Source organism: Lupinus angustifolius, chromosome LG06 (assembly GCF_001865875.1).
Source record: "Lupinus angustifolius cultivar Tanjil chromosome LG06, LupAngTanjil_v1.0, whole genome shotgun sequence".
In the NCBI taxonomy this organism is placed as follows: Eukaryota; Viridiplantae; Streptophyta; class Magnoliopsida; order Fabales; family Fabaceae; genus Lupinus; species Lupinus angustifolius.
In genome coordinates this window covers 6,331,571-6,345,921 of record NC_032014.1, presented here as the reverse complement: position 1 = coordinate 6,345,921, position 14,351 = coordinate 6,331,571, and the positions used below count along the sequence as shown (strand labels likewise).

The 14,351-nt window shown below is 35.3% G+C and overlaps 1 protein-coding gene across 1 annotated transcript; it reads left to right on the top strand.

Annotated features, from left to right (window-relative positions):
* Positions 5,734-13,970, top strand: LOC109349335 (splicing factor 3B subunit 2-like). The gene is made up of 18 exons (XM_019590102.1): positions 5,734-6,030; positions 6,988-7,107; positions 7,188-7,316; positions 7,404-7,466; positions 7,594-7,701; positions 8,188-8,265; positions 9,573-9,665; positions 9,788-9,874; positions 10,600-10,701; positions 10,779-10,898; positions 11,035-11,097; positions 12,240-12,382; positions 12,688-12,769; positions 12,859-12,917; positions 13,022-13,070; positions 13,159-13,250; positions 13,345-13,414; positions 13,505-13,970. Exons 1-18 carry the CDS (start codon positions 5,815-5,817, stop codon positions 13,574-13,576), a joined length of 1,746 nt encoding a protein of 581 aa, XP_019445647.1. The 5' UTR covers positions 5,734-5,814; the 3' UTR covers positions 13,577-13,970.

The window sequence follows — 14,351 nt, the reverse complement described above, 5'->3', positions numbered from 1 at the left end:
GTTTCATTAATGGTGACAAAACTAAGGTTTGCAGACTTCACAAAGCTCTCTATGGTCTCAAACAGGCTCCTAGGCAATGGTTTGAAAGGCTTAAGGCTACTTTACTTCAAATGGGCTTTGGCATCAGTAAGTGTGATAACTCCCTGTTTATTCACATATCCACTACTTACAAACTATTTGTTCTAGTATATATGGATGACATAATTGTCACTGGATCATCTACTCCTCACATCAATCAGATTATTGAAAACTTAGTACTACTTTTGCACTAAAAAGACTAGGCTCCTTAGACTATTTTCTGGGAATTGAAGTTAAACACATGACCAATGGCTCCCTTTTTCTCTCACAAACCAAGTATATCAGAGATCTTCTCAAGAAGGCCAACATGGATTTATCCAAACCATCTCCTACTCCTATGTCTGCCTCCTGCAAACTAACCAAAACAGGTTCCTCTGGTTTTGAAAATCCTACACTATATAGGTCCATAGTTGGTGCACTTTAATATGCAATAATCACAAGACCTGATCTTGCCTTTAGTGTCAACAAAGTATGCCAATTTATGTCCAATCCTCTGAATGATCACTGGGCTGCTGTTAAAAGATACTAAGTTATCTACAAGGATCTCTCACTTTGGGTATTCAACTCAGGGCTGCTAGCTCTACTACTCCTCTACCTATCACTGCCTTCTGTGATGCAAATTGGGCATCAGATCCAGATGACAGAAAATCTATATCGGAAGCTTGTATCTTTGTTGGTTCAAATATTGTTACTTGGTGGTGTAAGAAACAACAAACTATTTCCAGGTCAAGTACAGAAGTAGAATACAGAAGTCTAGCCCTAGCCCCTCAAGAGATCATTTGGATTGAGTCTCTTCTCTCTGAACTAAAACTCACTCATCACACACCAGTGGTCCTGTGTGACAATGTGACAATCTCAGCACTGTGGCTATAACTCACAACTCTGTTCTTCATCACAGAACCAAACATATTGAGTTGGATCTCTTCTTTGTAAGAGATAGAGTTCAATCAAAGCTCTTGCAAATCAAACATATATCATCTGAATTTCAAACAGCATATGCTCTTACAAAGCTGTTATCTAATTCAAAGTTTCATTCAATCAGGAAGCTTCTTCAAGTAGTTGATAAATCATCAACTCACCCTCAGCTTCAGAGGGGAATATTAGAATAATTGATGTTATTTGATTCTTGTAATCAGCTTTGCTAATCAAAGCTGAAGTAGTTTTCTGTTTAAATTTGTTTAGCTAAGCAATCCTAGTTAGTTAGACTAGTTGCTTCTAAGAGGATGGCAGTTACAATTATGTAACTGCCACATGACTTGTTTTCTCTTTTATAAATAGAAGATTGCTCAATGTACTCATCAATCAATTACAATCAATATCAATCAGAATAGAAACAGTTATTCTTCCTTTCTCTTTTTCCTTCTTCTTCGATGTATCTTTCTTACAGCCATTGTATAAATCCAGAGCTTAGAATGTGTTTTCTGTTGGTCTTCCCAATTGAACATCTATCTTAAGACATTCTTTCAGAATAGCTCACTGTTAAGTTTTTGGTCTCTTTTTATTATAGAAAAAGCTTTTATTATGCAATGTAAATATTGATCTTTGTTTTTGCAGTATTTTCGTGATGATCTTTGTTACATGGTGTCTCATGTTGTGCTTTGTATGAAGGTTCCAAGCAGTGGTTGGGAATGTTTTCAAATTTAGGCTTTGTTGTTCTTCAAATGAATTTGCTTCTCAGTTTTGGTGTTCCTCCTTGATTTTCTTATGCTGGTGCATCAGGTCATCTTTTCTGTATCAGGAACTAAAACAAATTTTAAGTGGCCAGACTCTCTGCCATCTCTTTAGAGTCTTGGATTCTTGGTTGCTTTTACTTGAGATGCCTTGATGACAGACTTGTGCTTTGTATGTAGTGTAGTCTTGTTTTCTAGCTTCAAGTTTTTGTGCAGAGAGTTTCCAATTGTTTATTCGAAACATTCCGAGATGTGTACTCATAAGTCATAACTAACCTGGATTCTGAATTCGTGGACCTGTCTAGCGAATTTTTGGGTATGAGCGTTTACTTTCTCATTCACTTCACCATGACAGATTTAATTGGATGTGTAAGTTGTGGTTGGGTGTTTGATACATATTTCCCTTTGGTATGTTTTGTATTCTTCATTATGTCCTTTCCGGATTTCGCTATACATTTTAGTACTGGAACTTTCTATTTTTGTATAGGAACTGTATGAGTCCTGCCACAGAAATCATATTTGATTTATTTTTCCAGCTCAACGGTGAAACTCCTTCTTTGTTGGGGCCTGGCTTGTTGTTGTGACGACCTGCATCTTGAATTAGAGATTTATTCTAAGCTTTATGGTCTGATCAAATTTTCATGTGATTTATGTATTTTTCATCCCGTAATTGGAGTCTCTGTTCCTCACAATTGAGGTTATATTATGATGCCTGCGCAAGTGACCACCTGTCATGTGGGAAGTTTGATCTTACACTATTGTAAATGTTCCTCTGTTTTCCTATTGATGAGATATTCCAAGGGTTCAGGATTACAGATTTGATTTCTTTGTTGGTCTCTTTTTCTGTGTAGCTTTGAGCATATGATATGATGTCCTGGAATTGAACTCTGAAACTGATCTTTCGATGGTATGTCTGCAAATCATCTCATGGAACATTATGCACATCTTCGAAGTCCAGACTAGACTAGCATGGTGATCTCTAGTTTAATCCCGTTTTTGAAGTTGTGTTTTCTTTTATCATGTCATTTCAGGTTCTTTCCTATGATTTTCCTTGGGTGTGTTACAGGGAAGGTAGCCAATAATTGTGAGCTGAAGGTGATTTTCTTCCTGTTTTCTCTATGCACTTAGACATATGTATATTGTATAGCTATGCTTGTTAGCCTATGGGTTTCAAGACACCTTAATTTCTACCTCTCAGGGACCATCTCTATAACTTTTTACTTTGGGCTCTTGGGTCTTTGTTGTAACTTATATTTGTCTGTGAGGAAGCTATTCTTTTGGAGATTATCGAACTTCTAAATTATTTGACATAATGTCTGGAGATATTGAATCCACTCATGATTTTGGTGACCACTTTGATTCTAAATTCTTGGCTTTGCTTTATTAGAATTCTTTTTGGAATCTGCATCTTCCATGATCTATGTTTGGGTGGTACAGGGAAAGATATGCTGGGTGGTGGAAGTAGCATTTGCAACTTGCAAGTTAGGTTTGTGTATATCAGGGAAAATATGATGGTGCATGTGTTCTGTGCAGTGTAAATATGTTATCAACAAAGGTTGCCAAATTGCCACATCCACTTGTGCATTGATGTCACATGTTATCAACTAGTTGGAATGTCAAGGCTATGCTCAACAAGGTTATTTAAGTTGTATATGAATTTATTATTAATGTAGTTTAGAAGTCACCAATTTGATAAATGGTGTGTTTTATTGGATCTTTCTCTTGCTTATCAAAGGTTTGAAGTGGTGGCCCCCCTAGTTTTCTTCCGCCCATGTCATTGCTACTCCTGAAAATGTGTATAATTAACATTTCCCGATTCCATCAATTTCTTTTCTCAGATTTTCCGTATTTCCATTTGCTATGTAAGTACATGTTATGTTATTGCCTATTTTATAGGGTATTTTTCTATGAAGATTTTTCATCTGCATTTTTCCCCTCATGCCAGAGTCTTAATAAGCGCTCACTTTATCATTAAAGTTCTATATATTGAGTTGTCAAAAAGTCAAAGAAGGAAGATATGCATAGATTATCGCATCACGAAGTTAGTTTCTATGTTATGGTTAAATAAGGATTTTATAAACTCATCAAAATAACTTTACCATTTCCATACCACAAATTTCTCTCAATTTCGAATTGGTGACAAATTTATCATTATGATATTTGGAGGAGTTGGCTGGTGGCTATCAAACAGATCAAATTTTAGAATTAAATTCCACAATTGCCATACCAATAAGGCCAATTATTTTAATATATGAAGTAGTTAGTCCACAAAAGGTAATTTGCAACTAAGTTAGTTCATTGGTATATTTTCTCTCAGAGATTAATTTGATGACAGACTATATGGTGGCAAGTTATAAGCTTGGCTTTAATGAGTATCCATCTGATAAGGGTGTTGATAGAATAGCACAAAATTGATATATATGTATCAATCAATATGTGAACTCATCCTGGGTCACTAACTAACTAACTTTTACTTGCACAAAATTGATATGTATCAATCAATATGTTCTTGTTACGATGTTGTGAAAACCGGTGCCAAACATTTGCAATGCCTAACACTGAACCGATGCCTCCATGCAGTTCATTATTGTAATGTTTTTGTATGGTTGGATTCGCCAAAACTCTCTTCTTCTCCAAAAATATTCTTTTGATGTTATTTTGTACAGTATTTACAATTCTGTTTGTGGGATTATTTTCTTTTCTCACATGATAAAAAAGTATATTATAGACTGGATATAGCTACCTATGCCCAAATCTTGGATTCTATTATTTTTCCATCCTCTCATATATCCCAGTGTGCGGTTATGCTTTGCATTCACTTATGAGAATATCAAACAATTTTCTTCTTAAAATGAGAAACAATTTGAGAAGAAAAGATTCATAGCTTTATTTGAAAGGCTAATTGAAAGTCAGATATTTTTTTTGGAGCTGTTTCCAATGGTTTCTGTGTTTTAGATTTTTTTTTTGTTCACTGTGGTTCTTAAAATTGACAACTTATTATTTTTGGACAGGAAAAAGCTAAAATTAGAATACTGCGGCAGTTACTGTGGTTCCTAAAACAATGACTAGCAATGGTCTCCATCACTATGGTTTATCATAATTTTGGCATTCATCAAGGAAAAAGTAAGGTTTTCTTCCTTAAATTTGCTTCAACATCTCTCATCCTCTTGACACTTTGTTATGGTTGATCATATTACTTAAAAACAAACATGAAGGGCATGGTTTAAGAAATGTATTAAAAAAGGTGCATGTCATGGTAGTTATGAGTTTTAAATACTATTATCGTATCCTTCATCATTCATATTACCCATGATTAACTATTCATATTGTATAGTAATATTATTAACCTTTTAGTCAAAAAAAATTTATGTATAGCCATTTATATTATTATAGGAAACAATCTTATTCTAAATAAAAAAATTTATTCACACTGACATTAGTCCTCTTTCCATATATAATGGTCTATCAATGTCATATTTTTATTAAAATAAAATAAAACAGAAAATAAAAATGAGTCGCAGACAAGTAATAGGAAAGTAAAAGAAGATGGACGCAAGTACACAACACACTGAAGGCAAAAGGAAAGAAATGAAAAAAGTCCAACTAGTTGAACTGTTATTTATTTCTCTTTATATCAAACACATTTCTTCTCTCCCAATTCATAAAAAAATAAGCTTTGTGATCAGAAACCAATAAGAAATCAGGTGCTGACGATATTGAACTTCGTCGAGCTTGCGTATCTGCAATTGGTGATCCAACACAGAAAAAATATGTATATACTAGAGAATGTAGTTTTATACATATTACTGTATTACTCACTTTTTATGTTCTTAATTGTGTCTCACATTTTTTTGTACCAAAAAAAATTGTGTCTCACATTTTTTTTTATATTAAATATTTACATTGAGTGTATAATAATTCTTTGGACGCAAAAAAGTAATATTTTGGCACGTGCCAAACCCTATGTGAATATAAGTGGGTTTTTTTTTTATTTTACTGAAACTCTCCTTACTCTGTGAACCACACCTCGATTCGTCCATTGGATATTTGGAACCAAGACCCAACGATGGCAGCGGAATCGCTACTGTATCAGAACGGCGTCGGTTCCAACGGAGATCTCGGCACCAACTCCAACACCTCCGCCCCCGCCAAAAAATCGCGAGAGAGCGATCGCCGTCGCCGCCGTCGGAAGCAGAAGAAGAACAAGCAGGCCTCTCAGGAACCGGACTCGAACGCTGCTGAAGACGGTGATGACACGAAAGAGAACAACGATCCTCATCAGGTTATCATCTTTGAACTCTTGCTTTAGAGGTGCTTTGATTTTTTTAGGTTTTCAATGCATGATGGAATTATCACCTGAAATGATATGAACTAGGAAATTATAGTTGTGAAATTCGATATCTTTGTTTGGTTTGTTAAATGATGCTGCGAAGTTAGGGTTTGTGAACTTGAACATACTCATTACTTGATATTTTTGGTGACGGAGGTAGAGATGTTTTGTATGTAACTAGAGCTTCCTTTTGATGAAGGGGATTTTGAATGGAAATAAAATAAATTATCTGTGTAAAAATGTATTTGGACTAAACTTTGGTTTGCTTAATTCAAATAGGTTCACTTTCACAGTTTTCTTTAGTTGTGCAATGAGTCTGATTTTGGGATTGGGATTTCAAAGTGCAAGTTAGTTAATTAATATTGAGTGATTTGAAGATGTTTCTTTGTTTATGGGCAAGGAAAAGTATGATTATTAATTTTGGAAAGTAGAGCTTGCAAATGTGAGGTGAAACAGACCTACATAGTGGGTCTGACCCATTTCCAGACCCCCAACATAGTGGGAGCTTTGTATCTCTAGGTTGCCCTTTTATTTAACAAATTTTTACATTTATAGGTTTATAGGTATTAGGCTATGATCCAAACTACATATTCAGAGTGGAACTATACTTTGGTTCTTCATTAGATGTTTGTATAATGTCATATCTATTTATATTTCCATTGAAAATGAAAGCTGGAAGTCATTATGGAACTTGGTCTATTATTGTAACTATTCCATTGAAAGTCAGCTTCGAGTATTTTTGGAAATTATGTAGGTGGTCGTGGTTTTATTAGATCTTGGTGCATCTCTGTATTTTCTATAATAAATTTGTGATGATATCCCAACTTACATTTCAAAACACAATGTTGTCACTGATTTACAAACTGAAGCTGACAGACTTGTATTAATGTTTTTTTTTTTTAAATTTAGGTTTTTGAGCAAGTTGAAATCGAATATGTCCCGGAGAAGGCAGAGTTAGATGAAGGTTTGGATGCAGAATTTAGAAAGATATTTGAGAAATTTAGTTTCAGTGACGTTACTGGTCCAGAGGTAATGAGTGTGTCAATTAATCTATTTCTCATTGCATCTTCATCGTTTGTTTGATGAATTTTGTACTTGGATGCAACCAGGATAATGATAAGTTGGACGAGTCTGCAGAAAATGTAACTGCTAGTAAGAAGGCAGACTCTGATTCTGAAGAAGAAGAAAATGATAATGAGAAAAAAGAGAAAGGTGGTGTCTCAAACAAGAAGAAAAAGGTATAGCCATTTTACATAATTATGTTGTTTATTTAGTTTTACCATTGTGTTTCTTTCGTTAATTATGCTAAAACTTTTTTTGCTCAGCTTCAACGGCGGATGAAGATTGCTGAACTGAAACAGATTTGCTCAAGGCCTGATGTCGTTGAGGTAGGAATATTTTGTGTATATACCTGTTTTTAACCATTTGGCCTTCCCACGTAACTTTTTAGTTTGATCCCATGGTCAATAGCCACCATGAAAATGTTGTGTAAACAGTTTATTTTTTCATTTGAAGGTGTGGGATGCTACTGCAGCAGATCCAAAGTTGCTGGTCTTCCTGAAATCTTATCGGAATACTGTACCTGTACCGAGGCATTGGTCTCAGAAGAGAAAATTTTTGCAGGTTAGTCTGCAAATATGTAATTATGGGTTAAAGAAACAAGCAGTATGATGGTTGTGGTGCAAGGGATGTAGGGATAGAGTGAGGAAGATAATGTCGATAAGGTTTCTCTTATATATATGCATATGATGCTTGCAGGGGAGCGGCTGTGGCAATCACCAATCCTGGACTAGTAGGTCTTTGACAATGGGCATCCTTGAGTCATTTCTCCTTTATTGTCTTTGTTAGATTGCATGTAATAAGGATGTTATATTATGAGGGTTTTTGATAATATGGCCGTTTTTGAGTAATATTATTAGGCATTTGTCTATAGCTAAGATGCTAATAGCTCTGCTTTGATTTTCAGATACCTTTCATTGTGCTTAATTGCCCGGGCTGAATTCCTCGTGTTCATTGTTTCATAGTTCTTATTTGATTGTGCTACATTTATCATTGCCCATGTATGCATAAACTACTTATATCTCATCGAAAATTGTTATTTTTTTGCAGGGGAAAAGAGGTATCGAGAAACAACCCTTTCAGCTTCCCGATTTTATTGCTGCAACAGGAATCGAGAAGATCAGACAGGTAATGCAATATTATCTGTTTGCATATAATGACTCTGTCTGAGTGATCCACCTACAAAAATAAAGTAGTATTTGAAGTAAATATTGTTTTCGTGATATACTTACAAAAGTGATAATCTATTTGTTTATTTGAAAATTATTTTGTTTAAATAGCTTCTATGCATCTATGGTCATTGGCATTGTTAATTCAGTGTTTGGATGTTACTGCTAATTGAAAATCTTGATGTGATAGACAGATTATAGTGAAATTCTGACTCATTTATCAAGATTTTAGTTAACCGTACCACAAATTTGGAGACTCGAGAAATGAATTAAATGAGAAGTTAGAAATGTGGTGACAAGCTCTAGAAGTACACGTCGTTCATATAAGTTGAAGTAAGACGGAGTATAAGTTTAGTAAGAGGTGAAAAGACTATAACATAGAGTTAAAAATTGGGGATCATACCACAAGTCACTAGATTTAAGCATCTTGGGTCAATCATACTACACGATGAGGTAATTGAGGGAGATGTAAACAATAGGTATTCAATTGGGTGGATGAAATGACAAATTGTTTCAGGTGTCATATGTGATAGAAAAGTGTCACTAAAGCTTAATGGAAAGTTTTAGTGCTCATGTATAAGACCCACAATGTTGTATGGTACTAAATGTTGGCTGATAAACTCTTAACAAGTAGATAAACTCAATGTAGCAGAGATAAGAATATTGTATTGGATGTATGGACACACCAAACAAAATAGGATTAAGAATGAATGCATTAGAGAGAAAGTTGAGGTAGCTCATATGGTAGTAAAGATGTTAATATTGTGCCTTAGGTAATTTGGGCATGTGCGGAGCAGACCATTAGAGGTGATAGTAAGGAGAGTAGATAATTTGTTAGTCCTATTCTAGAGGCAGAAAGGCCAAGAAAAACCATAGGCATTATGATTAGGAAAGATGTAGAAATCAATGCTTTGTGAATGAACATGATTTATGATTAAGTGTTGATTTAAAAAAAATTGATGTATCTGCAATCTGTTCAAGTGTTGGCGGCCTTTCTCAGTTTATTCAATTAAATATTGTGATAATTTGTAGTAATGACCTACACTTAATTTTTGGTTTATATTCCGAATGCTAATGTGTTATTTGTGTTTAGATTGCTATTGCTTTATATAGTTGTCGTGTTGCATCCCTTGTTGATTTTGCTGTTACTTTCAACTGCTGGTGTTTTATGTTTGCAATATACATGTATGTGTCTTTTTAAGTGATTTCATTACATTTTTGTGGTATCTACTTATCTACCAGGTTATCTTATATTTTCTCATGCAGGCTTATATTGAGAAAGAGGACAGTAAAAAGTTGAAACAAAAGCAAAGGGAACGCATGCAACCAAAAATGGGGAAAATGGATATTGATTATCAGGTTTCTTTTCTGTGTTTTTATTTGGGGTTTAACCATTTTGCCGTCCATGCTTATTTTTATGCTGTGTTCAGTAGACAGAATTATTTGCATCCTTTCTGACGGGCTTTGTTTCTTTTTACCAGGTTCTTCATGATGCTTTCTTTAAATATCAGACAAAGCCAAAGCTGTCCTCTCTTGGGGAATTGTATCATGAAGGAAAAGAATTTGAGGTATTATTTATGCTAAAAATTTGAAATATAAAATACTTGATACCCATGCCTTCTGAATGTGCTTATTTTTTCTGTACAAATATTTTGATTTTATTACGTCTGTTCTAGATTATAACTTGGGAACCCAACAAGTTCATTACCGGATAGGGTGTCTATGTATTACTATTGATAAAGGAGTAGAAACTATCTGTTACCGGAAGCTCACTAAATTTATTAATTGGTTATTTGGTTTTCATATTGGAAATTATTGTATTAATGCGGAAATGTATTGCTCAGATGCTGTATTTTGTTCACCAGATCATTATTTTTTTTACTTTTACCAGATAGGTAATGCACTCATTTCTAGTAATTTTGGTTGAGATGCCATTAACTCGCTATCACTGACATACAGTGTATCTTCCGATAATTCAGGATGTATCTTTTACTTGACTTTTGGCTTGCCTGTTGGATTTTCTAATACTGAAGAGCTTTTCTTCCCTTTCATCGCCTTATTGATTAGTAGAAAATAGATGAATGCTCTTTTCCAGGCCTTTAGTTTTCTCAAGCAAAAACCATTTTTCTTCAAATGATTGGTCTATAGATTGCATTATTGGTCCTCCTTTTGATGAAACATGTCCATCAAACTGATTAAGTGTCAATATTATTGGCACAATACAAAATATAAGTTTATAACCTGGTTCTTAATTTATATAATGACATTGTATTGTATGTTGTGCACTGTGCAGGTAAAGTTGAGGGAGATGAAACCTGGCATGTTATCACACGAATTAAAAGAAGCTCTTGGTATGCCGGAGGGTGCTCCTCCTCCATGGCTTATTAATATGCAGGTAATATTGTGTTTTGTTGTGTGCTATTTTACCATTCTGTTCTTGGCCCCTTTCACTACATAATAGTGTTTTTTCAGAGATATGGTCCCCCACCATCATACCCTCATCTGAAGATCCCTGGTCTGAATGCTCCCATTCCCCACGGAGCCAGTTTTGGTTATCATCCTGGTGGCTGGGGCAAGCCCCCTGTTGATGAAGTACGTTTTATATTCACACTTTTTAATTTGATTTTTGTATCATTATGAGTTGGCTGAATTTTCTGCCATTAATGAGCTTGACACTGCCCCTCCCTTTTCATCTCATTGATCAATTTATTTGTTTGCACCTGAACAGTATGGGCGTCCACTCTATGGAGATGTTTTTGGTGTTCATCAAGAAGATCAGCCTAATTATGAGGTTGGTTTACTTTTATCCCAAAAGCTATTAGAGAATAAGAACAATAGTGATTAGCTAGGGTTAGTTACTCGTGACAACTGTCTTAGTAACTGCATGTAGCAGTTAAGTGACAACTGTCACTGTTAGGCAGTTACGTGCAACTGCCACTGTTAGTTGATTGAGGTAACATGCTTTGCAAGTTACCTCATATCAAAGCTTTCTTATCTCCTATATAAAGGGAGTTTCATCAAATAATTGTAATTCATACAATAGAATAAGATCAAATTTTTTCCTATTCTCCTTTAAGTTTTTTACATGGTATCACTCGCCTTCATGGCCAATGCTTGTGATCCTGATCAACCTCCTTCTCCTCCACCACAAACACATCATGCTTCTGCTCCTATCCAAGCTCTTTCTCCTTCTGCCTCTTCCACTACCAACCACCAAATTAAGTGAAAAAAACTCCCTCACATGGAGTCAGTTTATGCTATCTGTTTTAAGAGCTAATAGACCAACCATAATTCTTCAGAATTCTGCTTTTCCTTCCCAATTTCTTACTGATTTTGATAGATTACACAATCGTGTGAATCATCCTGGTTATTATTGCTAGGGGGAACAAGATCAAACCATCTTTTCTTGGTTGCTGATTTAAGAGGTTGGTTTACATAGAAGTTCTACTATGTAATTAGAGGTGATAACTTCTCTACAATATAATTTTCAAACTTGCCCTATGTTCAATGCCTAAGTTCAATGTTTGAAGCTTATGGCATTCCTCTCTCTGTCTCCCTCTCGCACACACACACACATACATCCCTCAGTGGGTTTGCATGTGTGTCTTGTATATTTTTTTTTATGGTTTCTTTATCATTTGTGATTAAGCCTATGCTATGCAAAGATGATAGAGATGAAAATGAGAGGCGTTGAAGGGTAGGAGTGAAATTAGCTTCGTATCATGTCATCCTGCACATCTAAATACACTACTTATTATCTTTCCTTTCCTTTCCTTCCTCACATTTTTCTTTTCACCCCTAAAAGGCAGTCTTGAGGTGGGCTAGAAAAAAGTACTTTATTTTACGAAATCTGGTGCTGTTATCAACTAAAATATGGTTTTTCTGGTTGTGGTATTTCTAGTTGTATTTTACTTGAATATTCTCACAATGCAGGAAGAGCCAGTCGATAAGACCAAACACTGGGGTGACTTGGAGGAGGAGGAAGAGGAAGAAGAGGAGGAAGAGGAGGAAGAGGAAGAAGAAATGGAGGAGGAGGATCTTGAAGCTGGTATTCAGTCTGTTGATAGTCTGTCCAGGTATTGTCATTTTGCCTTTTTAGTTGTTTGCTTGATATCCGTTCCCACCTATCCCACCTAGTCAGACAAGGCTTGGTTGTTTGTGTTGATGTTAGTTTCTTTATAGATATTTTTCTCTCTTTATATTCTGCCTTGTGCTCAGCATAGTAAATGACCAGCCAAGAGTGGAACCTACATTTAAATTTTTTATTTTAGAAATATATTTTTGGTGTGTGTACAGTGGCTGGGGCATATGATTAGGAGTTTGTTGTATTTTCGTGTTTCTCAACTTGATTCTTTTCTATTTTTCTTTGTATTTTCATCAGCACTCCCACTGGAGTAGAGACACCTGATGTTATTGACCTTCGTAAGCAACAGAGGAAGGAACCTGAAAGACCTCTTTATCAAGTGAGTCCTTCTACTGTTGCTCTCCTTCAACTTTACTTTCTGTTTTGATTACTTAGTTGTGTGTATTAATTGTGTTATTTTCCATGAAGGTACTTGAAGAGAAGGAGGAAAAAATTGCTCCAGGAACTTTGCTTGGAACCACACACACGTATGCAAAATCTGCACCATTTTTTATAGTACTTGACTGGCTTTCTTTTTTTCCACACATTTGTTTGCTTATTAACAAGCTCTTATGTTCCTTTCTTTCCACAGTTACGTGGTAGGCACTGGCACGCAGGACAAGTCTGCATCGACTAAAAGGGTAAGATTTTTCTCTATTTTTTAGGAACAAAGGGAAGTAGTTATGATGATCTTGTCTTTAGGGATAACTTCTGTTTCTGGCTTTTCAGGTTGATTTGCTTAAAGGTCAAAAGTCAGATAAAGTGGATGTCACTTTACAGCCAGAAGATTTGGATGCCTTGGAAAATGTTTTACCTGCAAAGTATGAATTATAATCTGTTTTACAATCTAGTTGCCTGTTATTGACGTGAGCATCACAAGTCTGTTATTTCTTACCTTTGCTGGAACTATTACAGGTATGAAGAAGCAAGGGAAGAAGAAAAGTTACGGAGTCAGCGTGAGGATTTCAGTGACATGGTTGCAGAGGTCTGCTTCATGCAAATCTTCATTAGATTCACATTATTTCTTTAAAAAAATACGTCCTAATTTGTTTAATTATGTCACCATCTGGTGCAGAATGAGAACAAGCGGAAGAGAAAGATGCAAGAAAAGGAGGGCAAGTCCAAGAAGAAGAGCTTCAAGTTTTAAGATGGTCTCCGTTTCTTTTTAATTTGTATGAAATTTCTGCTGTCAGAAAATGGCCCCCCTCTCAATTCTCACTTTTGTTTATTAACTGTGTTTCATTGCTTCGGATAGGAATATACTAAGTAATACAACGAATACCTTATAGAGAATAAGGTAAGTTGGGACTTGGGACATTCAACACAATGAATCCTTGTTAAGGTTGTTCGTATTCAGAATCCGTTCATAAGGTAGATAGTAGGTGCATGCATTTTGTATTATGAGCTGGTCAATGGATTTTTGTTGGTGCAAACAGTGTCTCGTGGTTCTGTTGAAGTATGCTCTAAACTTCGGAACTTACTTTGCTTCCAATCCCCCCTGTAATAGTTAAATTTTAAGATAACATCTTCGCGTTCCGTTTGATTTATAAACACTTTCCAGCACAACAAGTTTTAGAGAACTGATACTTTCGTTAAAATAACTTCAGAAAACCAATGGTTCCACTTTTGAGGTCGACTTTGCATGCATACACCAATTTAATATATTTTACAGACTGTTAAATTTGACAATGTGTGGCATGATGCCTTTCATTGTCAATTTGTCATCTATACAGTTTTTCCTGTTTACATAAATTACAAGAACTGTGTGATTACCCTTGCTATAGTAAAATAATGTTTTGTCATTACTAATCATTCCCACCGAGAGTAAGTAAACAGTGATGTCTTTTACAACTAATCAAAGAGCATAAGCATTATGATGAATTCGACAAACGAAATTTGTTCCACCAAAATTGTTTATGGCT